The sequence below is a fragment of the Brachyhypopomus gauderio genome, chromosome 4, assembly GCF_052324685.1.
Source record: "Brachyhypopomus gauderio isolate BG-103 chromosome 4, BGAUD_0.2, whole genome shotgun sequence".
NCBI lineage: Eukaryota > Metazoa > Chordata > Actinopteri > Gymnotiformes > Hypopomidae > Brachyhypopomus > Brachyhypopomus gauderio.
This window is the reverse complement of record NC_135214.1, coordinates 114224-140604: the sequence shown is the minus strand read 5'-3', so window position 1 is coordinate 140604 and position 26381 is coordinate 114224. Positions and strand designations below refer to the sequence as shown.

The 26381-nt window shown below is 44.6% G+C and overlaps 1 protein-coding gene across 1 annotated transcript; it reads left to right on the top strand.

Moving 5' to 3' along the window:
• The first annotated feature begins 557 nt into the window (after positions 1 to 557).
• On the top strand, positions 558 to 24687 carry ramp1 (receptor activity modifying protein 1). Its single transcript, XM_077001294.1, has 3 exons — positions 558 to 1089; positions 17048 to 17183; positions 23612 to 24687. Exons 1-3 carry the CDS (start codon positions 1038 to 1040, stop codon positions 23865 to 23867), a joined length of 444 nt encoding a protein of 147 aa, XP_076857409.1. The 5' UTR covers positions 558 to 1037; the 3' UTR covers positions 23868 to 24687.
• Positions 24688 to 26381: the final 1694 nt, after the last annotated feature.

The following is a 26381-nucleotide window of genomic DNA, read 5'->3' as shown; positions in this document are numbered from 1 at the left end:
ATCGCCATCGCGCCAGGATGTGAACGACTGACAGAATAAAAAAAATATCAAGTGTGAATTGAACAAGCCAAAAAGAGTGTTTTAAACTGGCCCACGCAAACTCACTTTATTATTATAAACTACATTATTGGTATTTAGTTCTTAAAACTAAGACGACAGGAACATTCACCCAGCAGGTCGAAGCAGATGTTATTCGGCATTTACGTCATCAAACAGCAACAAGTTGAAGTTGCTTGAGTTTCTTATGAAGGTGAAAATAACGTGCATAGCAGTAAAAGCCTAGTTAGCCTACTGTCTTATGTGTTGTGTTCCACATGTGTAATATGACCCAGTTTTATTTACTCCTGTAAGACTTTAAAGTATAAGTGATATTACCAATCTGCTTAGTACCTTAAATTTGTGTCGGCAGTCTTGGTGCTATTAAAGTAATACAGCGCATACATTATACACTACACACATATATAAACACTTTCTTGGGAGGGGGAGAAACTTTTATGAATCCCAGAGCATAAACCACTGACTCCAGTGCAGTATAAAGCGGTGCTGTGCTGTGAGCCCTCCCACTCACCCTGTACTGCACGAGCGCTGCACAACTCGCTCGTGCTGCCTCTGAACGCGCGCGCTCAAGCCTCTCAGTGTCCTCGCGCTCAGCCGGGGAGCTCCTGCAGCGCGCGAGCGCACCGACTCACCCGTGCGGTTGTTTACGTGTCTTTTTACCCTCCCCGGGTTTTGACGGGACGTTTTTCCGCTTGTCTACGTTTTGGACAAAGTCGCTTTTTTATTGAAGGAGGTTTTTAGTTCCCCTCGGGAGTGAGTGTGATGGAGGAGGAGATGAAGAAAGACCCGGGACGCCCTGCGCTGTGTGCATGACTCTCGTGGGGAAGTGTGTGTCCAGCACCGTGTCCAGGAGGACGTGTCCACCACTCGCTCTCGCTGCCTACATGTCTCCAGTAGTGAGAAGACAAGAACTCTAGAACCTCCTAACGTGGACAGGAGACCCGTGAACTTCTTCATACTAGTGTGTGTGGTGTTAGTTGATGATGGGAGCCAGCAGCGCAGTGAAGCAGGTGACGGTGTGTTTTATACTGGGTGAGTTTGGTCAGTCTGGTCCTGCTCATCGCTTCATGTGTGTGTGCGCTAGTCTAACACTAAAACCACATCCCATATGTGTGTATAACCCAACACATACATGATCAGAGATAAATGTGTCCAAACACGCGTCCCTGCGCATATACACGACTTCAGCCTGCCGTAGTTACAGTGTGTTCATAATCTTCAGGTATGTAGGAATATGTAGGAAATATGTGACTTTCTCCTGCACAGATGTGTGGCTACAAAATCAAGACATTGTATTTATTCACGGGCTGTTCTAGATCTACAAGTTCCCTGAACTAACACACAACGTGCAGTTACATCTGCGATAAATGTAATTAATGACACAGTGTGAACCCAGACAGAACAGAACAGAACAGGGTAAATGGGGCATTTCTGGAACTTATTCAGCCGTGGGTAGTTCATGCTGGATCAGGAAGCCATGAAACTGACACTCTCACCTACACACAGGTCAATAATTTAATTTGTTCATTAATAATGGATGGTGTTGGAAAGACTCCACTTCTCCTACATTAACACGGCGGTTAAGGTGTTATACATGCATAATGAAGCTTTTTATTTTTAAAGATACACGTTGAACTGCTATATTTCATGTTCATATGCTCATGAACAGAAACTCTCCAGCGCCTCCAGCATCTGTGTGCAGGTTGACGTTAGTAAGTGCTCCAGTTTTAAGGGGGGGATCATGTGCGTTCTCCGTCTTTTCACGCCTTGTCGCGGTTCTTCTTCGTTGGATAGGCAGACACTTCCTTGGGTGGGGGGAGAGTCCATGGTGTGTCCAAAAACCCCAACATCATCAACAACAAACTCGAGGTTTTATGAAAGTCTTTGTACCTTAACATTATTAATGAAAGTTCTTATTTTGTCACACTGCTGAATTTGATCAATTCGGTGTAACTGTTGATTGAGCTTCTTTTTGTTGTTTTGATTTTTGTGATAAATGATTAGAAATATGATCATTAACCTGTTAGTCTTTAAACTTTCTAAATTTAGAAGCTAATGAAAATTAGCGACAGTTTATTGCTACAACTATAATTTTCTGAGTATTATTATTACAGTTAGTATTATTAGCTATTGTCAGGAATGCTGAGAATATAATGTTTCCATTTTAAAAGAGTACCAGCATGTCAAAGGCTGCTTTGTTTTGCTGTGAGTAGTTTTGAAAATGAAGATTTAACAGTTCACACAAAATATAAAAAACTGCCAGAAAAGTTTAAAAGGGAGATGAACCAGACCTAGACCTACTAATAAAGTACCTTCCAAAAATCCTAAAATAATCCGTCCTAAAATAAGAATTCACGCTAACTCCCAAGCCATGAAATTCAACCCACAAAGAGGGTAAGATTTTGAGCTGAAGATGGATAATAACCCTGTAGGTGGACAGGAGGCTGTGTGAGTAGGTACATTTGTTCACCCACATTTTAGTCATGTTTGTTGTGGTGTGTTTGCAGTGAAGATCCACCCAAGTCTTAACACTAATTGGCCTTTTTCACATTACTGTTGCTTATTCATTTAATTTATTTATGTCTATTTCTTTAGCTGTAGCATAATCTAAATTAGGGGATGGTGTTTGTTGTTACTCAAGCACTTCAGTTCCCAGTTTATAATATCAAAACAGAATACATTTGCAATGAAGAGATTACATTAAAATGCCAATTTCACCCAGTGATGTCTCAGGAGATGGAGCAGTGATTGAGTAATGATTGAGCAGTGATTGAGTAGTGATGGAGCAGGAGATGGAGTAGTGATGGAGCAGTGATGGAGCAGGAGATGGAGTAGTGATTGAGTAGTGATGGAGTAGTGATGGAGCAAGAGATGGAGTAGTGATTGAGTAGTGATGGAGCAGGAGATGGAGTAGTGATGGAGTAGTGATTGAGTAGTGATTGAGTAGTGATGGAGCAGGAGATGGAGTAGTGATTGAGTAGTGATGGAGTAGTGATGGAGCAAGAGATGGAGTAGTGATTGAGTAGTGATGGAGCAGGAGATGGAGTAGTGATGGAGTAGTGATTGAGTAGTGATGGAGCAAGAGATGGAGTAGTGATTGAGTAGTGATTGAGCAGGAGATGGAGTAGTGATTGAGTAGTGATGGAGCAGGAGATGGAGTAGTGATGGAGTAGTGATGGAGTAGTGATTGAGTAGTGATGGAGCAGGAGATGGAGTAGTGATGGAGCAGGAGATGGAGTAGTGATTGAGTAGTGATGGAGCAGGAGATGGAGTAGTGATGGAGTAGTGATTGAGTAGTAATGGATCAGTGATGGAGCAGGAGATGGAGTAGTGATGGAGCAGGAGATGGAGTAGTGATGGAGTAGTGATGGAGCAGGAGATGGAGTAGTGATGGAGCAGTGATGGAGCAGGAGATGGAGCAGGAGATGGAGCAGGAGATGGAGTAGTGATGGAGTAGTGATGGAGCAAGAGATGGAGTAGTGATGGAGTAGTGATGGAGCAGGAGATGGAGTAGTGATTGAGTAGTGATGGAGCAAGAGATGGAGTAGTGATTGAGTAGTGATGGAGCAGGAGATGGAGTAGTGATTGAGTAGTGATGGAGCAAGAGATGGAGTAGTGATTGAGTAGTGATGGAGCAGGAGATGGAGTAGTGATTGAGTAGTGATTGAGTAGTGATGGAGCAGGAGATGGAGCAGTGATGGAGCAGTGATGGAGCGGAGATGGAGTAGTGATTGAGTAGTGATGGAGCAGGAGATGGAGCAGTGATGGTGTAGTGATGGAGCAGTGATGGAGCAGTGATGGAGTAGTGATGGAGCAGGAGATGGAGCAGTGATGGAGCAGGGTCGTGTGTACGGGTGACACCCTGCTGTCATGTTCGTGACAAACACAGCACAGGGGGATGTCGCCTGCACCTTCACGCTGGTCCGTAGCTACTGGGAGGTGATGCCAAGCAGGTTCTCACATGGCACCAAGCCATGGCACTGCAGAACGTTCTTGTTTCCCCAGTGAGATTGTCCGAATCCATATAGCACACGTGTGAACCTGCACACACACAGCCTTGGTGTGAGCAGCAGTCTAACGAGCCTCCTGATGCAGGAGGAAACACATCTTCTCAACAAACCCTGGATGGAGCTTTCATCTTATGGGGCTGAATAATGAGTTGGCTGGGGTTGGGTAGAGGAGACTCCGCTAACACATGGAGATCAGGTTATGGGTACTTCCATTTTTGTTGATTTGCCAGAAGAGATTTGCATTTAAGAGACACCCATGTGTTTGGGTAGGACTGAGTTTCATTGTATTTGTTCTTAAACAAATGCTTGATAATGCTGAGAACCTTGTGTGTCACTGCTGCAGCTCTCTAGGTGAGTTGTGCTAATGGGCATATGGTCACCGCTTAAAATCCATGCGTATGGAAAGTGGCTCATCATTACGTTCCCAGCCGTTATTTTGACTACTTAAAAATCTGTACGGTTGATATTTGTGCCGGGCTGGTGGTTGGCATTTGAGGGAGATTCCGCCTGGCAACATGAGGCCCAAAGGGACCTGCTGCAGGTCCAGAGAGCACTTCCCCTGGTGGTCACTCTGGTGTAGATGAACCCAGACGCCCATTCTGTTCTGCAGAGCAGATGCCTTTAGACCGCATTGTCTTTAGAGGCCATTTTCCAGATAGGGCGACAAACTGCACCTATTTGTGGGGATAAAATTTAAATATTCAAGCCCTCCTCCATCCACTGACGTTTGTGTCTTCATGCCTGCTTCAGGGCTGTGCTGCTCGTCACATTAAGAAACGGGTGTATGCATGGAATTTGGTAAATAATGGATGTTTAACTGAGGCAGAATGCCAGGCAGGAGCTGAGTGGGAGGGGCTAGGTGGGAGGAGCTGGGTGGGAGGGGCTACTGGCTGTACTTCTGCAGAATGGAAATGGAATGGAACTCTTTCCTATGAATATCCATTATGTAGATCAAACCCTGCAGCGAACCACAGAGTGCCACTGTCGCATACATTAAAGTGAAGAACAAGACGAAAGGAGGAAGAATGACTCTTTTGCTTTCTCAAAAGTGTGTGATTGATGGCCGGGCCAGTGCTGCTTGTCAGAGAGGCACAAGACCTATGGCACTTTGCACACAATACTTACAATGAGGGGTCCAACCCCTAAAGGTCTGAGAGACGGAGATTCTTCGTTCCTGTGCAACACACAGCGTCACCCGATGGGACTTTGACTCCAGCTGTCTGTTAAGCAGCAGTGCATCACATACTGTCCTTTTAAACAGCCCTTTTCATGCGGAGTGAAAAATGCGATCTCAATGAAAAGGCTTTGAATAGAGCCACATTTGCTTGTGCATTGGCTGTTAAACCTGCTCTTGAGAAACTCACACATATATTTATATATTCACTAGGGGTGGGCATAGATTAATTTTTAAAATCTAGATTAATCTCACTGAAATCTTCAAATTAATCTAGATTAATCTAGATTAATCTATATTAAAATGGCTCATATGCGTGCTATCCAAGTAATGACTAAAAGTCAGTTTTTGAGATAGGGTTTCTTAATACAGAGGGTGCAGAGGGTTTCTTAGTACAGAGGGTAATACAGGGGCTCATCTCCTGTTTCAAAGAAGCATCAGTAGAGGATTTCCATCCACCGAGTTTTTGCGCATTTTGAAAATTCGCATGAAAAAGCTGGATGGAAAAATCCAAAATTCGAAAAAAGCCCCAAATATCACAAAAAGATTTTTACGCTAGGAGGAGGTGGAAAAGTTAGACTATCGCATCACCAAAATTCGGAAAAACTGGATGGAAAAGGGTTTTTCGCATAAACGATGACGTATTATGCCTCAAGTCATGTGGTTCTGTACATGATCGCGATGTAAAGATGGCAAATGCATACAAAAACAGTTCTGGAGAGAGCAAAAATTGAATTTAACTTCTCCATGTATAGAAAAGAAAAAGAAAAAAATGTTTCAAAACCTCAACGTGCAAAAATGCGTAACTGCCAGATGGATGTAAAAACCACTATTGTTTGGTGTCCTCTCACGTGATCTAAAGTTTATTCGCATAACTGTAATGAATGGAAACAAGGCTTAATTCGCATTTTTTTCTGCCGAAACTGCGCATTATTTTTTCGAAAGGTTTGGATGGAAACCCGGCTAATGACTGCTTGAGGAAGCTGTTCTACTTTGATACTTGAAGAAAAAAAAAAACATGCTCAATAAAATGTAGGCTACTCGTGTTCAACGGTTAATTCAGTTAAACATGAATTTGTAAGCCTACATACTGTACATTAAATAACATGTTTATTCAGCTAAACATGATATTTGAAATGTAAGCCAACATTTAGTACATTTAACCTCACGGATGTAATTTGGGGGGGACTTTTTCAAAAGCCGGGTTTGGTCCTCTGTAGCTTTATTGGTTAAAAAGAAATATTTAAATAGCGACGAATCTAGCGCTAGGACCATGCAGAAAATGACCGCTCCGGTAACACTTTATGTTCCTAAAAAAGAATTTTCCATGAAGCAAACCTGGTGACTTCGTGGCTGCATCCATATAAAAACACGTACGATTTGTAATTCACAGGTTTAAAAACTCGTTCTCGCCCCTACTGTGCAATTTGGTTAGGAATACAGCCGAGCTAAACTATCAAGTTGAAAGTCATCATAGTTTGCTTATCCATTTTGACCCAGTTCCCAAACCAACTTTAAGAATAGATTAACGGCGATAATTTTTATATCGCCCGATAAGAGTACCAAATTAACGACCGCCGTTAACGCCGTTAACGGCCCACCACTAATATTCACACTAGTGTCTATGGCCACTGCATCTCCATCATTTGTCAGTGACATTTCCCTAAAATATACAGGTGCATCTAAAAAAATTTGAATATCAAAAATATTAAAAGTTAATTTATTTCAGTAATTCAGTACAAAAGTTAAATGCACATTATATAGATTTGTGACAAACAGAGTGATCTATATCAAGTGTTTAGTTCGGTTAAAGTTGATTATGGCTTACAGACAATGAAAACCCAAAATCTTTATCTAAGAAAATTTGAATATACAGACTGATCACCTCCACGCCACACTGATGCAGTAATTCATACACAAGGAGCCCCGACCAAGTATTGAGTGTGTTTACTGTACATACTCTTCAGTAGGCCAGAATTTCTGAATTAAAAATCATTTTCAGTTGGTTTTATATAATATTCTAATTTTTTGAGATAATGATATTGGGTTTCATTGGCTGTAAGCCATAATCATCAACATTAACAGAAATGTCACATTTAGTTCCACCACACCCATTTTTGGTTTGTCACACCCTCTTGTTCTTGTCCCCGCCCTTCAAGTTTGGGTTTCAGCCGTTTCCCATTTCTTTCAGTAATGGTGTTCAGTATATATTCCCTGAGTGTTCTCATTTATGTGGAGGTCATAGTCTGTATGTGGATGCTGTAAGCTAAGTTATGTTGCAAATGCTGGTTTATGTCACTTTAGTTAAGTGTCTTAGTCTTGATTCTGATTCCTGAGGATGTTGTAATTGTTAGTTCATGTATTTTGCCTAAGTGTTTTGTGTTGGAGTATAGGACTGTGATCCTTTCCTCAGTGTTCCTTTTACATTTACTCAACTACTCTGTCTTTGTAGACGTGCATCTATTGGCCTGGCTGTCTTGCATAGATTAGATTTGCTTGCTCTGATTATTGAGTTGTTATTGGTTTCTGTTATTCTATTAGTTGTACTCTGATCTTCCTAGTTGTATTAGTCTACTGAGAATCATGTAGTATTTCCTTTTCCCCAGATGAACTTGTAGCCTGTACACTAACTGTACATCTCCTAGAATAAATGTCAGTGGTGTGTATTCACTTCTGCACTTCTGATTGTAGCTATTAGCTGTTTTCAGTCCTGTATCTCTAGTATGTCAGTCTGGGTTGCTCTTTAATTAGAAGAAGGCTGGGATGTTCAATTAAGGAATGTCCTTTATTTTATGGAGGTGTTTAAGTGCCATTTTCATTCTTCTTAGTATGTCCTATAAAAGCTCTGTCCCCTTATGCCCTGTCATGACGTCTCTCTTGAATGGTTAGTTTTCTCTTTGGATTTGGTGTACGTGTTACTGGGGTATCATGTTTCTTGGAGTTCCTGTTTGCAATAGTTCAGATTGGTTTGGGGGGTGACCAAGGAAGATTCCATTCTAACGATGAACGGGGGTCTCCTGCAATTGTGTTCACCTGTTTAATGTGTTTCACTTTTTGTATTGAACAACTGAAGTTAACTTTCTGATTAATTTAATGAGATGCCCATGTAGTTGGCTTCAGATTGTAAATAATTGCTTTCAAATATTTAAATCCTACTTGGCATTTAGATTGTACATTGGAATGGGTTTTTTTTATTTTTTTATTTATGAATGTCTAATTTGAAGGCGGCAGCATGTGCCTCTGTAATCTCATGATGAGTCCTTAGCCCCTCTCACAGCAGATGAGATTTCATCGAGCTCTTCCACTGTAGTTAGGGAAGTCACCATGCAATCTAGAATCTCCACACATGGTAGACACGATAGACCTTATTATGGTCTGATGTAGAATTACAATAACACTTACCTAATAATTAAAATAAAACAAACTTCTTATAGCTCATGTTAGCTGCCTAAACTATTGCCCTAATGCATTGATTTGCCTCAATAAGTGTTGTATATTGATAGAAACATATGTGCTGTGACAACCTGATTATAGAAAACCTGTTGCACCTTCTCTCTTCTTGAGTTCAGGACATGTATACAAATGTGCAGCCCCCCCCCCCCCCCCCCCCCCCCCCCCACTCACGTCTACTCACCTGTGTTTCCACTCTGGACGGCTGTGCTCAGAACCGCAAGCACAACTCAATTGCAGATTACAGCAAACCAGAGTGCAAGGTGTCAATTATGGGCTGCAACAGTGAGTCACTACGACCCCCAGCAAATGCCTCTGTTGATGGGAACCAGCTTTTATATAATGGCCGTGAGTGATCTGTCACCAGTACGGCAGAATGGGCCGACATCCGGCGACCCCTGTAATTACGACATCACAAAGGGTCACTGCCGTTCAGATTATTGCAGGAGGTGGTGATGAATGCGGTGTGTGTGTGTATGTGTGTGTGTGTGTGTGTGTGTGCGTGCGTGCGTGCGTGCGTGTGTGTGTGTGTGTGTGTGTGTGTGTGTGTGTATGTGTGTGTGTGTGTGTGTATGTGTGTGTGTGTGTGTGTATGTGTGTGTGTGTGTGTATATGTGTGTGTGTGTGTGTGTGTGTGTGTGTGTGTATGTGTGTGTGTGTGTGTGTATGTGTGTGTATGTGTGTGTGTGTGTGTATATGTGTGTGTGTGTGTGTGTGTGTGTGTGTGTGTGTGTGTGTGTGTGTGTGTGTGTGTGTGTGTGTGTGTGTGTGTATGTGTGAGTGTATGTGTGTGTGTGTATGTGTATGTATGTGTGTGTGTGTGTGTGTGTGTGTGTGTGTATGTGTATGTGTGTGTGTGTATGTGTGTGTGTATATATGGGAGAGGCCAGTGCATCACTGCTTGCTCTGTCAATAGTTGTAAAGTATCTGCAGATGTGGACGAGGCCGCGTGAAGCGAAGGCCAATTTGCTTCAACACGTTTGACTGTTTCCCTGCGTGACGGATTGTTGCAGCCCTGAAGCTGAACCTGTATGTGGAACACAACGCACGCCTGCCGGTCCAGCCACCTGTGAAGGAAGCTGGGTATTTTCTTCCCGCCGCTGTACAAAACTGCTGCTTTACACGGGCTGTTTATGTTGTTATGGTTGTAGTGGAGGCTATTTGCATTAATCTAGACTGCAGAGAGCTGTGTGGAGCTTCACGGCTTGATTTCCCATCATGCACCACTGTATTTCTTCAGCTCCTTTCTGCGTGCTTTCTAATCTATAATTTACAACCGTTAGCAGATCCATATCCATTTTAATGATGCTGGCATTCCGCTTCTCACTTTGTTAATGATTTAGCCTAACATGAATAGCTGTGTATATCATCTCCAGTTGCAAACCACAAAGACTTTGTGTATCTGTTTATTAAAACACTGGACTTCTTTTCACTCCAGCCACATTTGAACATGAATAGCAGTGCTCACCATCGCATCGCATCGAGGACGAGGACTTATTTATTTTATCTTTTGTATTAAGCGGCGTCACAACAGGATTGGAGGATATTTGTCATGTAAAGTGTGGAAAGGTAATCGATGCTCTTTGAGGCTTGTGGCGGGACAGAGGAAATGAGGTCGGGCCACCACCTTTCACGCCCCTCTGTGTTTACACCTCACCCCCCGCCTACGGCCGTGCCCTCATATCCTGTGAGCTCGCGATTAAAGCAGGAAGCCCCTGTTCACGCAGGCCGCTGTTCACAGAGCAGTGTTGGACCGGTGCTGTTCAACGGGCCACGCGGTTGTTTCCTCAGTTGCACAGCCATTACGTTGTGGAAGAACACTGGCGGTTTGACACACGGCCACAAAAAGGCAGTTTAATTTGGAGATCTGATTAGCGGTGACCACTGTGAAACTAAAGGTGCATGTTCAGTTGCTAAGCTTGTATCTGTAATGACACTGTGCCTTAGGGGATCTTTGTTCCCAGAATTTAATTTCATTTTAATGGAAGCAATTTGTTTGATATTTCTAATGAATTTCCATATGTGATAAATTTCATTGGGCCTTGTGTGTTAAATTTAATTCCATATGTTAACCGAGGGCATGTATTATAATTTCCAGCATTTGTTTATTAGGATATCAGATAACATATGGCCTGTCATAAGACTGCTGGGTGTAGTTGGTCATCACTTTCTGTGTGGCCAATGATGATCTGGTGGTTGAATTAATGAAACCATCAAACCCACAGAAATGGCCCAGGATATCTCACTTATTTACTGGTGTTTTCTCCCGTCTGGTATGTTTGGAGACTCAGCTCTGTTTAAGTTCCAATGCAAGTTTGTGTATGTTATACCACAGAAAGTCTGAAGATGAAAGGTTCAGGAAATGAGCTGTCTCACTGCCTCTGAGAGTGGGTGTACTGTCTCTGAGAGTGGGTGTACTGTCTGTGAGAGTGGGTGTACTGTCTCACTGCCTCTGAGAGTGGGTGTACTGTCTCACTGTCTGAGAGTGGGTGTACTGACTCACTGCCTCTGAGAGTGGGTGTACTGTCTCTGAGAGTATGTGTACTGTCTCACTGCCTCTAAGAGAGGGTGTACTGTCTCTGAGAGTGTGTGTACTGTCTCACTGACTCTGAGAGTGGGCGTACTGTCTCTGAGAGTGGGTGTACTGACTCTGAGAGTGGGCGTACTGACTCTGAGAGTGGGTATACTGACTCTGAGAGTGGGCGTACTGACTCTGAGAGTGGGCGTACTGACTCTGAGAGTGGGCGTACTGACTCTGAGAGTGGGCGTACTGACTCTGAGAGTGGGTGTACTGACTCACTGACTGAGAGTGGGCGTACTGTCTCTGAGAGTGGGTGTACTGACTCTGAGAGTGGGCGTACTGACTCTGAGAGTGGGCGTACTGACTCTGAGAGTGGGTGTACTGACTCTGAGAGTGGGTGTACTGTCTCACTGCCTCTGAGAGTGGGTGTACTGTCTCACTGTCTGAGAGTGGGTGTATTGTCTGTGAGAGTGGGCGTACTGTCTCACTGCCTCTGAGAGTGGGTGTACTGTCTCACTGCCTCTGAGAGTGGGTGTACTGTCTCTGAGAGTGGGTGTACTGTCTCACTGCCTCTGAGAGTGGGTATACTGTCTCACTGCCTCTGAGAGTGGGTGTACTGTCTCTGAGAGTGTGTGTACTGTCTCACTGCCTCTAAGAGAGGGTGTACTGTCTCTGAGAGTGTGTGTACTGTCTCACTGACTCTGAGATTGTCTCACTGCCTCTGAGAGTGGGTGTACTGTCTCACTGCCTCTGAGAGTGGGTGTACTGTCTCTGAGAGTGTGTGTACTGTCTCACTGACTCTGAGATTGGGCGTACTGACTCACTGACTCTGAGAGTGGGCGTACTGACTCTGAGAGTGGGTGTACTGACTCTGAGAGTGGGTGTACTGTCTCACTGCCTCTGAGAGTGGGTGTACTGTCTCACTGCCTCTGAGAGTGGGTGTACTGTCTCACTGTCTGAGAGTGGGTGTATTGTCTGTGAGAGTGGGCGTACTGTCTCACTGCCTCTGAGAGTGGGTGTACTGTCTCACTGCCTCTGAGAGTGGGTGTACTGTCTCTGAGAGTGGGTGTACTGTCTCACTGCCTCTGAGAGTGGGTGTACTGTCTCACTGCCTCTGAGAGTGGGTGTACTGTCTCTGAGAGTGTGTGTACTGTCTCGCTGCCTCTAAGAGAGGGTGTACTGTCTCTGAGAGTGTGTGTACTGTCTCACTGACTCTGAGATTGGGCGTACTGACTCACTGACTCTGAGAGTGGGCGTACTGACTCTGAGAGTGGGTGTACTGTCTCTGAGAGTGGGCGTACTGACTCTGAGAGTGGGCGTACTGACTCTGAGAGTGGGTGTACTGTCTCTGAGAGTGTGTGTACTGTCTCGCTGCCTCTAAGAGAGGGTGTACTGTCTCTGAGAGTGTGTGTACTGTCTCACTGACTCTGAGATTGGGCGTACTGACTCACTGACTCTGAGAGTGGGCGTACTGACTCTGAGAGTGGGTGTACTGTCTCTGAGAGTGGGCGTACTGACTCTGAGAGTGGGCGTACTGACTCTGAGAGTGGGTGTACTGTCTCTGAGAGTGGGTGTACTGCCTCACTGACTCTGAGATCCCTCACCTAAGTGAACAGTGAACAGTGATCACTCCTTGCTTCCTCCTTTTGATACTTCTTACCTTGCTCCTCTTCTGAGTATAAAAGTTAAGTTGAGTATAAAAGTCTCTTTCATTATTGGCTCATCACTGTGAGTGCCTAACAACCTCTTCCTGCCCACCGCTCCATTACTCCGTAACATTCTCCGTCTTTTGTGCGTTAGCTCAGCGAGGTCAAGCGTCATGTCTGTCATTCAGCCGCAGTGCAATTACGACGACGTGCCCGTTCTTTCAGGAGTTCACCGCCCTATTCAGCATACGTTCTGGGGCACAGGGTCGCTCCGTCTGCGTAAGTGCTGCGTCCAACACACTCACTCTGTGCCAGGGACAGATTGCCTGAGATCTGATAACACACGTCTGGGAGCTGCCCAATTAAGCAGACCCTGAACAGATGAACGATGGAGCCAGAGCTTCACTCTCCGCTTTCCTACACTCCCCTACAAGGACTCGCACTTCTCCGGCACCACATGCTTCTCTCTGCTCAGAATGCAGCTTGCGCATAACATTTACATTCGATTAGTATCGAGCTTTACGGAAAAGGGGGCGTTTTGCATGCCTGATTTTTCAGTTTATATTGTAAACATTTCAGGAAATGTCTGCTGAGATGTTTAATGCTTGGATATCGCGTGAGGGTCCTGCAAGTGTAGAACTGTGTGCAGCTGGCTGGTTTTATTTCTATCACTTCTCAGAGATGCCCCTTTAGGATAATGTGGAACACAGAAACGCCCTGTCCCCACACAGCATGCAGTCTGCATATCGCAGCATCGTCACAATATCATTTGCGACAGTTTTGTTTAAACGCTCACCGTGCTGTGTGCTCGCCGTGCTGTGTGCACGCTCGCCGTGCTGTTCCTCCAACAGTCCACTTTAGCAACATGTTTACCTGTTCAGGGAGATGGAGCGTCACGTGGGGAACTTCATCGCTTATCTAACTGTTTCCCCCCTACTCGGTCAGATAGCACATTCTCCAGCGAGTTCCTCCCCAGGAGTAGTGCACTGCACTCTTGCCATTTCACCACGGCGAGGGTTGCGATGACCTTTCATGGACAGGATGGACCGTCTACGGCTGCGTAGGGGGGCACCTTCCTCTTTTAGCTGCGCTCTGCTGTGCGTCCGCATCCGCAGATTTGAGCCCAGATACTCCTGACACACTCTCGTCTTTCAGCACATCAAACATTACAGCATCATGAATCATTACTAATTACTGGGCAGTGAAGGGGCCTGGCTTTGTTTCAGACGCTGACCACATTTCTGATGTTTGGCGCTTCACCGCACAATCACGCTGACTTGTGCTCGCGTGTTTATACGTGTGCGAGCGGTGACTGAGAGAAAAGCAGTGGGCAGTTGTAATTTCGAGTGCTGTTACTGGACACTATCAAATAAAGCAATAATGAGGAGGTGCTTGTCAGTGTAGAGCATCGGAGTTCAGCTGATTATAGGACAACGTTCTGGAAACAAACATCTCTGCTGCTGTAATTCCTCCCAGGCCCTAAACACCTTATTATTCACCACAGGGAGGGTGTTGATGTTCACGCAGATGTGGGCTCCAGTTTATACTGTTTCTTCCACACTTCCCTGGGAGTTACTACACTTCTTCAAACTCAGAGGTTCAGCAGTAAATGTTTTAGTGTGTAATATGTAGCCAACCAAGGCTTGTTATTGTAAAATATATATAAATATATCTACAGAAGTGCACATTAACAAGAAGCCCTTTCCTTGGTCATGTTTCATAAGGACTGCTCTGTTTCATAATGACTGCTCTGTTTCATAATGACGGCTCTGTTTCATAATGACGGCTCTGTTTCATAAGGACTGCTCTGTTTCATAAGGACTGCTCTGTTTCATAAGGACTGCTCTGTTTCATAAGGACTGCTCTGTGTGGTCAGGGTATAAATGTACCCGTCACCTTCATCTCTGCATTTCTACCCATGACGTTTTTACCCACATTCCCTTACTCCTGTGTACCTAATCACACGTGATTGGGCCAGGCAAACCCACATCCACAGGTGAAGGCCTGTATCTGGCCCTGACATGGCCCTCTACAGAGCGAATGTCCACTGTCAAATGACTGGCAGGGTTGACATTCCCTTGACAAGCTATGACAATGGCACATCAACTTTAACCCCTCATGACCTGGGTCAGAGGTCATGGCTGCAAACCCAAATTGGAGTACATATCGGGACTGTAATTAGAAGGGGGGGGGGGGGGGGGGGGGGGGGGGGGGGGGGCTTTTCCCAACTGGTTTTTCCCAAGTGCTGCATATTAAACCAGTTCTGTCAGAGTTAATTAAACTACTCATCTCAACCTTTTCTTTATCTCTGGTCAGTCTAGCCTGTGCCATTTAGACCCGCACTGTCTCTGAATTTGAATAATACTTCTGGGCATTTCTTTACAGTGACAGATTAGAAAAAAAAAACCCCAACAGAATTGGATGTCTTGAGAAAATGCACACAATTTTAAACTGGCATTTAAGCTGATTCTCATGTGTTCATGCACCAAGGTCATGAAAGGAATAGTCCAGTTCTTGACAACTGCATGTCAGTTGTCACCAAGATGATCTATATATTAAATATTTTTGATTTTGTTTACCTCCAAGCATCACAATGATGACAGCTGAGTGACAATGTAATCACATAGGCAGTTGTAATGTATTTTTATGAGGTAGTGCATATTACTCACACTTATGAATCAGTTGGATCAGTGCCAGAAATGGCTTCATGAATGTGTTGCATTTCTCTCTTGCCTTTTCTAAAACCCGTAGCTCCTTGTGCATTGGCACTTACCTTCTGAATAGCTTTATAACCAGAGATCACATTTGTAATCTTGCTGTGGCATAACTTTAAACGCTGGAGAATAATGGGATTTAAAAAATACAACAACATCAGAAACATCCACACTAACAGAAATATTTTCATTTAGCACCTTTCAAAATGTTCAACTGTAGCTCAAAGTGCTCCGGCATGAGCTGGTACCCAAAACAGGAAAGAGGTTTAACACTAAAACATGAAGGGCATCAAATGTAGGATGTAGAACTCTGAGAGGTAAACTGTTAAACTGTGAAGAAAAACTATTAGAGCATTTGGTACCTTGCAGGTGTAGCAGACAGGCAGCAGTAGTGGTGATGGAGCAGGTGTAGCAGACAGCAGTAGTGGTGATGGAGCAGGTGTAGCAGACAGCGGTAGTGGTGATGTAGCAGGTGTAGCAGACAGCAGTAGTGGTGATGGAGCAGGTGTAGCAGACAGCAGTAGTGGTGATGGAGCAGGTGTAGCAGACAGTGGTAGTGGTGATGGAGCAGGTGTAGCAGACAGCGGTAGTGGTGATGTAGCAGGTGTAGCAGACAGCGGTAGTGGTGATGGAGCAGGTGTAGCAGACAGTGGTAGTGGTGATGTAGCAGGTGTAGCAGACAGCGGTAGTGGTGATGGAGCAGGTGTAGCAGACAGCGGTAGTGGTGATGGAGCAGGTGTAGCAGACAGCGGTAGTGGTGATGGAGCAGGTGTAGCAGACAGTGGTAGTGGTGATGGAGCAGGTGTAGCAGACAGTGGTAGTGGTGATGGCGCAGGTGTAGCAGACAGTAGTAGTGGTGATGGAGCAGGTGTAGCAGGCAGCGGTAGTGGTGATGGAGCAGGTGTAGCAGACAGCGGTAGTGGTGATGGAGCAGGTGTAGCAGGCAGTAGTAGTGGTGATGGAGCAGGTGTAGCAAAGCAGGATGGTGGCTTAGACCAGACATCATCTATTTGGAAGTCCATTTCGAACCATAAAATTCATGTTCTAGCTTGTGCAGACAGGTAAGTTGTAAATTCCCTAATGTGGTAACAGGACTAATAGTGATTACTCCCGAATGGCCTTTCATTGTCGTGGGTAGTTTGCCGTGGAAATGATTGGACAGCTTGCTTAAACAGAAATGATGGGTGATGCAGGAGGAAATAAAAGCTCAGACTGTGGCTGATACAATGTGAAGCTTTTGTGCAGAATTAGATTTTGATCTGTGCACTTATGTCTGTAATTTGCTGAGCATAAAGAATCCCATTATGAGGGTCAATTTAAGCTTCGCAGTATCTTAAATACCCACTGACTGCTTTTCAGCCGCTCCGCCCCGCAGTTTATCACACGGTAGCAAAAGATCTGAGGGTGGAGGACGTTGGCGGGTGGAGTTGCTTCTGTTCAGGCCCCTTAATCGCCTCCTGTCTCCCCCCCCGCAGCGACGCTGGCTACGGTAGCGCTGGCGTGTAGCAGCCATTACGAGTACGCCATCGAGGAGTTCTGCCTGGCCAAGTTCAAGCTGGACATGGAGACCCTGGACCAGCGCCACTGGTGCAGCTGGGACGACACCGTCGAGTGAGTAATCACCCCCTCTCCCATTACACTCCGGCCCACGTGGCTCCCGCACCAGGGTCCCGCTGAATCAGAGCAGCCAGTGGTATGAGGCGTCGTCCTCTGAAGAGCGCGTGGTAGATTATTTATGGCTCTTTAAGCCTTTCATACTTCCTGCTCTTTTAAAAACTGCTTTCAGCCTTTGAAACGTGTTCAGAATAGAGCAGCGTGGGTGCTGTGAATCTGGCCCACTAAATCTACAACACATCTTCAGGTCAGAAGCGCTCTGGTCTTAGCACTGGCAGGACCACTACGGGACTGGATCAGCGCTCAAGCACAGTGAAGGGCAGTTCCTCCACCTGCACTCAGAATACAGACTCTTATCCTTCCAGACTTTTGCCCCCTTTGATGCCCCACAGGCCCCTCAGTGTACTCTGGGGATCTCTTAATAGCACGACCATCTGTGTCAGTGTCGTGTTGGAGGTGGTGCCCGTCCTCCACAATAACATTACTCTGGACACGCAGCGCTCAACACACGTCAAGGACACGGACGAGGGGACACGTCAGCGGACGCTGTCAGTAGTTCTCCCCAAGCACTCAGAGACCCTCCATTCACCGTGCTGTCAGTACTGTAGGTAACCCAGGATTTAAGTGCTGACGAGGGATTTCAGAGGCTGTACTCAAGTCGAGATGACATTGAGTATGTAGAGACAGCCCTGAATGGTCTTACCCCAGTTGCACAATGATCTTACCCCACTCACACAAGTGTGGTGCACTTACAAATAACGATTAAGCCAAGGCCCTGATGCCCCAGGGTCCAGTCAGTTTGAGCTTGTAGTGTGTGATCTCTCATCGTTCGGGTCTGAGCTCACCCGCACCGAGCTGCTCTCTCCAGGGCCCGAGACCGGCCGCTCACCTGACACGTCTCCTCTGACACGGCTTCGCCCACGTTCAGCCATCGCACAGGAGGTTGTGAGGGCGACGGTCAAACAGAGGGGAGCTGGGTTAACAAACATGGCGGGTGCACTCACCGCTAAACCCGCGGGACACGGACCGTGTCAGCTTTGTTTGTCGTCAGGGTCCCAGACTGTCTCCTTGCTGTTGTAAATAGCAGTTATGGAGCTGAGCTTTTCACGGGTGCGTTCGCAGTGATCTCCCTGATAACCTTCATTTGGCTGGTGCATCTCCTTATTTACACATTGGTCAGGTTTATTTGTCTGTTTGCTGCCTCTTTCACCAGTAAGTGATGTATTATGTTAACCAGGACAAATATTTGCTGTGATAAGCAGTAATGACAGCTGTACCCTTGAACATCTAGCCAGTATAGTTTAAGCCAGGGGTGTCAAACTCATTTTCACATCAGTGGGCCACATCAGTATAACCGTTACCCATGGAGGGCGATATGTAACTTATAAATGTACCTACTCCTTAATGCTAAATACTTCTGAATTTACACATATTACACATATTACAGATATATTTGCGTTCATGTAAAAAAAATGTTTGCTTGTTGCTGTTCTTATAACATGAATCCTTTAAATTAGTTTAATTTCAATCAACTCCATCAATCAACGATCAAACTATCCAAGTGAATAAAGAAAAATTGATCAAATATATCACATTTACTTTGTTCAAAGCTTGAAATATCAAATAACTGTAAAAATAGTTACTCCCTCTGAAAAAGACTGAAGCGCGGCGATTTATTCAGCCACAACAAAGCTAGCTTTTACTGCCGTTTCGTTTGTGGTTGTGAACACATTCTGTTTAATTCTTTGACAATTCGTCATTTTTCTTGATGGCTAATTTTGGCATATTTAGCTCTGTGTTTGGTCGCAAAATGCCGACGTATATTGTACTCTTTGACAACTGCCACCGCTTCATACCCGTTTTTCTCCTTGAAGCGCAAATATCGCTTTCCCATCTTGCTTGAAACACCTTCTATCTGCATCAATGTTTCTCTTCCTGGACATTTTGGGATCATTATTTGTATTTCTCAATTACACTTCACATCAATATGGAAATGCTGCAGTGTCACTTCGCGGGTAACATAATTGTGGGAAATGTAGTTTTTGCTCACTATTACATCTTTTTTTTTTTGGACATTTGGCTTTTTAAGCTCTCGCGGGCCACATAAAATGACGCGGTGGGCCACATTTGGCCCGCGGGCCTTGAGTTTGACACCTGTGGTCTAAGCCTATGCTATAAAGAAAGTTCTCTTACAGATCCTAAAACTAATATGTAAGAAATGCTTCCCTATAGCTGAAGACCACTGAGTGGTCCACTGTGTTGTCTTACTCAACATACTGAGCTGTGACAAAGGGGTGTGTGTGTGTGTGTGTGTGTGTGTGTGTGTGTGTGTGTGAGAGAGAGAGAGAGAGAGAGAGAGAGAGAGAGAGAGAGAGAGAGAGAGAGAGAGAGAGAGAGAGAGAGAGAGAGTGGAGGGAACCACACAGAGAGTCTCACGTAGAGCATAAGGGACGTCTGCTGTGAGTTATGTGTCACTGGCTTTTATAAACAGCGGGAGGTTTTGTCTCTCGTCAGAGCATAGTTGGTAAAGACAATTTTCAGTTTTGATGCTAAGTGGCAGAGATAAAGACATATTTGTGTAGGAAAGGACACTACATTGTGAATATTTACATGACACTCCTCATTTACAGATAATTCCTTAGATACCAACCCAAACAGACTTACAATGAATATAATCATTTAATTTTCCACTCAATGACATAATGCCTGAAATTAATATGAACAGATATAAATTCAGGCCAGGAAGTGTTATACAATTCTCGACATATAACAGTACAGAACAGAACAGTAATTCTTCAGTAGTGTACCACATATTTGTAGATCTCAATCGGTCCAATCTATCTGTACAGTCGATCTGTTTGTTTAGGACTACCTACAGCATATGTGTGGTGAGCTTTACTCAGATGTTCTATGGGAAAAGCATTCCAGTTACCAAGAAATAGCTTTAAAAATATATATGTATTGATAAGATCAATCCATGTAGGATTCATTTTGAAAAAAAATGAAATGTCAAAGCTCAACACCTTTGAACGTGAAATGGCATTTAAAAATGGATTTCAGGTCAGAAAGCATCACAGATCTGTATGTGAATGCGTGTGCAGGGTTAATAACAGTCACAGCACTGTCCCACAGACCTCTGCTTCCTGGGGTTAGATGCTTCTGTCTGACTCACTGCACTCTCGCTCGACGGTTATATTTAGTGGTGCTAAACCATTCGGAAATCCAATCTGGGACTGAGAGCTGCAGGATGTGTGTGTGTGTGTGTGTGTGTGTGTGTGTGTGTGTGTGTGTGTGTGTGTGTGTGTGTGTGTGTGTGTGTGTGTGTGTGTGTGTATGTGTATGTGTGTGTGTGTGTGTGTGTGTGTGTGTGTGTGTGTGTGTGTCCTCCCCCCATGCCATCAGCACATGGTAACCAGAACGTAGCTTCTCTGACACCCCAGTTTTAGTTACTGTGGTGATGTCACAGGTCACACAACAAGCGGTGGATGTTGGGAGACTAATCACACTTTGCATCTTGCGTGTTTTGTGAATAACGGATCTGGTTTCTCGGCATTTCCGTAACAGGTCTCATATAAAATGACCATTCTCGTAATAATAACACTTCTCCCATCGCTCCTCTGCACAAATACAGTGTGCGGCTCAGCTGCTAGCAGCCCACATAACCCACTTCACACGAGCTACACAAGAACAACCAGGAAAGAAAGGAGGAATAAAGAAGAACTCGACACACCGCCATCATAAAACCCGACACACACACACAGTCTGAGCAGCTGTAGCTCTATTTAGTTCAGTTCAATTTGTGCGGACGAGCGAGTCGGGCCATTTTAAAGCCTCCCGCTGACACGGCGCGCAGAGAGAACACCATAAGATCTCCTGAAGATCCTCTTAGCAAGGATCTCCTCTCTCCAACGGCTTCTGCACCAGCAGGTGCTCAGGCAGTTTCAAGTCCAGATGAATCCATGTTCCTCATGTGAAATTACATCACCCAAGTATCCAACTGTGTTTGCTGATCTCTTCTCTAGCTAATTACATGATAATAACACCTGAAAGGCCAATAACTGGACCATTCACACCACATCCATGTGATACGAATCTCTGAATCATTTTCCCTGTACTGAAGAATTGGGCACCTGGTTTACAGAGCTGCAACTATTTGTTTCAGTGATGGAAGCACACAACAAGGCTCCCTGGCTGCTTGTGGTGGTAGAAACGTGGGCCTGGCCCCCTGTGTGTAGGGACACTCATTAAACCTCTTTGTCTTTAACCCAAATTGGAACACGATGCTCATTTGTGCAAAGCGTGCATTTATTTTCAATAAACTGGGTTGATCTTAGAATGGAATGGCTTTGATCTTACATTTATTTAGTATTATTATCTTTGAAAGTCAGGCCAATGCAAGTTAACATGCATAATATTTAATGAATTTCTAATAATACAGAGTTGCGTGCATTACAGTGGCGTTTTTCAGAGGCTGGAGGCCCCGGTCATGACACAGTGTTTGGCAACTAAACACACTGTCAAAATATTTGGTCACTGTGAGTAAAATTGCAGGAACAACATCAGGGATCCATTTTTCATTCTGCAAAGGAAAGTAGTTTCATTTTTGACTGACTGACTGACTGACTGACAGAAAGAAAGAAAGAAAGAAAGAAGGAAAGAAAGAACTCATTCCCCTTCACCAAGCTGCCAATATGAAGACATACAGTGGCTACCGTTTCAAAAGCCTGCTTGTCACTTTTGTTGGTGTGCAAAGGTTCTCTTTGCAGCTTTCTGATCAGTTTAATCATAAACTAAACAGTAAACTAATCTTGTGGTTGATATGGCCACAGTTCAAACATGGAGGTTTGTCTCTGAGAACGTGCTTGTCCACTCCCATAATGTGTCTACCTCTAATGAACCTGACCAGTTTGTGAGTAGCTCACTAGATGGGTTGTTTAATGAGTTATTAAACCTCTGTCCCATGTCTTTGTTTAAAGGAAACAAGTCTACCTTTGGTTCCTTTTGTCAAATAACGGGGAAAGAGGTGTAACCAGTCTAGCTTTACATCTGTCATCATAGATCTGCACATTACATGGAAATACAAGATGCCTTTTCCACGGATCTTTATCGAGACGTAGACGCCACGCTCTCACAGCTAAAACACACACTCTGCCCTTCAAGACATCAAACGCTGTTCCAAGCACCCAGCGTTCCTCTAATTCTCCTCCTGTCACAACCCCTCCCCCCCTGCCCCCCCAACACCTGCCCTAAATAGCCCCTGTGGCCGGAACTGCCCTAGGCTCTCTCCTGCTGTACATTCCACTGCAGAAAGATGAGCCGCGTTCTCCAAGAGCTCGGCACGCTGTTCAGGCAGCGGCTTTATTCCTGCGGAGGTGATGCGGGTGGGGTAGGGTGGGGTAGGGTGGGGTAGTGTGGGGTAGGGTGGGGTAGGGTGGGGTAGGGCAGCAGAGGGTGGCAGGGGGTGGCAGCTATGTGGTAGCCCTTAAAGCAAGGCAGGAGTGGGGCAGAAGTGAGCTCTTGATTCAAAGGCTATGCCAGGGGTGGCATGCATCCCACGCATGGCTGGCTGGGTTTATAAATAGCCTACTGGGGCCCGGGGGGGCGGGCTGGGGCAGGCTACAAGAGGGGGGGGAGGGGGGGGGGGGGGGGGGGGCGAAACATAGCCTGAGCTTGCCTATCTCACCAGTCTCTGTTTAGACAGTGGCCTCTCTCATTATCAAGGGTCATGTCAATCCATTAAAGCCTCTCCGGGTTCATCAGGAGAGAGATAAAGGGATTGAGACGTTCGAGTGGTCGCATGCAGACATCGCTGGATGGTTTTAAATACATAGGGTGAGGATATCGATTTGCTCAACAGCCGCTTGGTGCATGAGGTTACAATGCATGGGTGCAGAAATGTGCAGTGCGAGTCCAGTAGACAAAGGCAGTGAATGTTTAATAAAGCGGTAGATGACATGAGCAGGGCACCAGCTTTGCCACAGAGATGGTGTTACCTCGCACAATCTTGTGCAGATTTACGACAGGGAACGGTGGAATGAAAGCAGTATAGCTGAATATAAATCATTAATAATAACTATCAGAAATGGTGTGTGCATAGAATTATTGCACATTTACACAACACACACTAGTGATTAGGGCCATTGTCTCTTATTTTAGCCATTTGTTTGTTCTTCCAGCTCAGCACAGTCTGCGGCATGTATAAGGAGTTCAGTAGCTGTGAATAAATCGCCTGTCTTCATCATGAGTTTTGATATATGTTTAGCTATAAGTTTTGCAGTATCTTACACCTTTCTTACAACGTTCATTTTAATATTACATTCTGCTGCTTTCCTGATTCCTGATGATACGGCAAATTTATACATCGGAAACAATTCAGTATTCCGGTCCGGGACACGTAATCGACCTCTTTGTGTTTTGGCTTACAGATCTTACGGAGAACTGACAAACTGCACGTACCTAGTGGCCCTGAAGATGAACTGCTTCTGGCCCAACAGGCTGGTGGACGAGTTCTTCATCCGCGTTCACCGGCACTATTTCCACGACTGTTCGCTGACGGGCCGTCTGCTCCACGACCCGCCCAACCGCATCCTGGGCCCGTTCATCATCGTGCCCATCCTGGTCACCCTGCTCATGACTGCCCTGGTGGTGTGGAGGAGTAAGCGCACTGAGGGGATCGTGTAGGCATCTGCCCCAGCCCGGGGTGGCCCTCCACCACTCAGACGCAGCCCACGCTACGTCTGGCGCTCAAGGGCCACGCAGTGACACAACGGGGGCCCACGGTATACTATTGCAGCACGGAGGTTTGCGAACAGACTTTTGAATCAAAGAATCAAACGTTTGAATGACACGGAAGCCTGTCACGTTCTCCTGACATCCTCCGAGCTGATAAGTAATGGCTGTACTAAAAACTGTCCATAAATTGGCGATATATCAATTGGATTTGTGGAGAACCTCACCTCATAAAAGCTTGCAGCATCTTGGACGGTGGTGTTTGAAACAGGACGTTGTCATGACAATACCTCATTGGTGAGCTAGCTGAAACGTGGTCAGCCCGTGGTTTTCAAACCCTGACATGGGCTGAATAAAGCTTATTTCTGTACAGGAAAACCACTGATTCACAGCACAGTGATTGTGCCTTTCTCCGTCAGTGATGGACCTGCTCGTTATCTGTGAACTTTGACCTCTTCTGTCATGCTCATACGTCCTAATGCTATATGTGTTGTGCCAAACGCTGATATCAGACTATAGTAAATATGCTGATTTTATTTAATCAATCGAATCAAAATTAGCATCTACCTTATCATGTAAATGCCAGTGGCATTTCAACCTTAATAACAATAAAGAACTGAAGTAAAAACAATTGAAATCCCGCTGAAGAGATTTGATTGAGTTTTGGACTTTGGGGAGGTGGAAACTAGAGTGTGTCTGATCACCGTCAATAACCCTGAACTGTGATATCAGAAGAGTTCATTGGGTTAACTGCATCTCTTAATGGCATCTTTCCGTGGTGGGAACCTTGTTTGTAAAACAGTCTGAACGGCCTTCTCTGGCGCCAGTGCTGTTTGTATATGAATTCCTCCATTTATTAGTCATAACACTCAAGCACTCCGGCCTTCCGTCAGGCCAGCGAATTACCGTTCGATTAGTGCGTTTCCAAAGCATCCCAGAGCATCATCTAGTATGGAGAGATTTGTCAATGGGACAAACCAGCAGATGCTTTTATAAACATAAATTCAGAGAAGTTCACTTCCAGAACTGTTCACCAGAAGAAGCAACAGGAGTCCGATTAGATTAGATACAAATAACAACAGCAACGACTCACCTGATAAAACCAACATGTTCCAGGTACAGATACGCTCAGACCCCACAGATGCTACACTATCATCAGATTAGGATGAAGCAGCATATTCATCTCGATGCAGAAGTGGCTAATTTGTGTCTTGGACAAGGAAAAAAATTTTTTATTACCCCTCCATGAATATTAATGAGGGATAATCAGCCTCATTTGTAAATGTAGTTGTGTTTCTACATATATTTTGTGCAGCACTGCACAATTTCCTCTCCTGGATTAACCTGATGAGCATCATTGCTATTAAAAATGTCATTGAGCCTTATTGTAGACTTGTTTAAGCATGTTTCTGAGATTTAGCTGCAGAGCAAAGCTTTGGAAAAGTACCCAAAATGCACATCTATCAGAAGGAGATCAGAAAGAGAAATATATCAGAAGATCCCAGTGACACCCCACAGTTTTAGAGAGTTGATTGAGAAAACTCAGATTTATTTTAATAACATTATTAAAGGATGTGTTGTGCCAAGCAGCTTTACAGAAATCACATATACAAAGACTCAGGTTCCCAGGTTCCTAATGAGTAACCCTGGATAATGAAACTCTCTGACAGCAAGAAGAAGAAACTTTGAGCAATCGAGTAGATCCTTCTCTGGTTGACACTCCAATAACTAATAACAGTAATACTACTTTTTACTAATACTACTACTACTAGTAATAATAAAGTAAAAAGGTAACACTTGCTATTACAGTATCTTATAAAACTTGAGAACTAAATATGTGCATGTGGGCATGTGTTTCAGTTTTCAGTAGTTACAGTATAGAAAATAAAGCATCTGTACTATTGATTGGCATATGACAGCAGTATTATCTGTAAAAATACTTTGATAGAATTGTAGGTTCAGATGCAGGCAAATACCAATATTGTGCTAAAATCCCTAAAGCTACTTTGCAAAAGTAGGTGTTTTATATTATACAAATTAGCACAAAAAAAAAACCCAAAACAAAACAAAGAACCATCATGGCAGAAATAGAGGTTTTAAATTGAGCCGAGGATTTAAAACAAAAAAACTAAAAAAAAAAAACTAAACTGTAAGTTAGGAGTCAGAGGTTATTGGTGAGAATGTTTAAAAGTGCACCGTAGCCCCTCCCCATGTTGATGAGACTGATCTCACTTGACTGAGTAATGGGGGGAACTAATGTTACATCTCTAGGCCTTACAGTTGGGTCTGCATGGTTCATTTGTGCAGAGAAGAGAAACCGTCTGAGCAGAAAACTGTCGGGTTAAGCACTACATGGACCCTAATTTAACTGAGCTTGAGCTTACAGTTGGTTTTATGTGATATGAACAGCACAATATTTTTGCACAAAAATGTGATAACCTGGATCTTGTATGTGTGTGTCTGTTT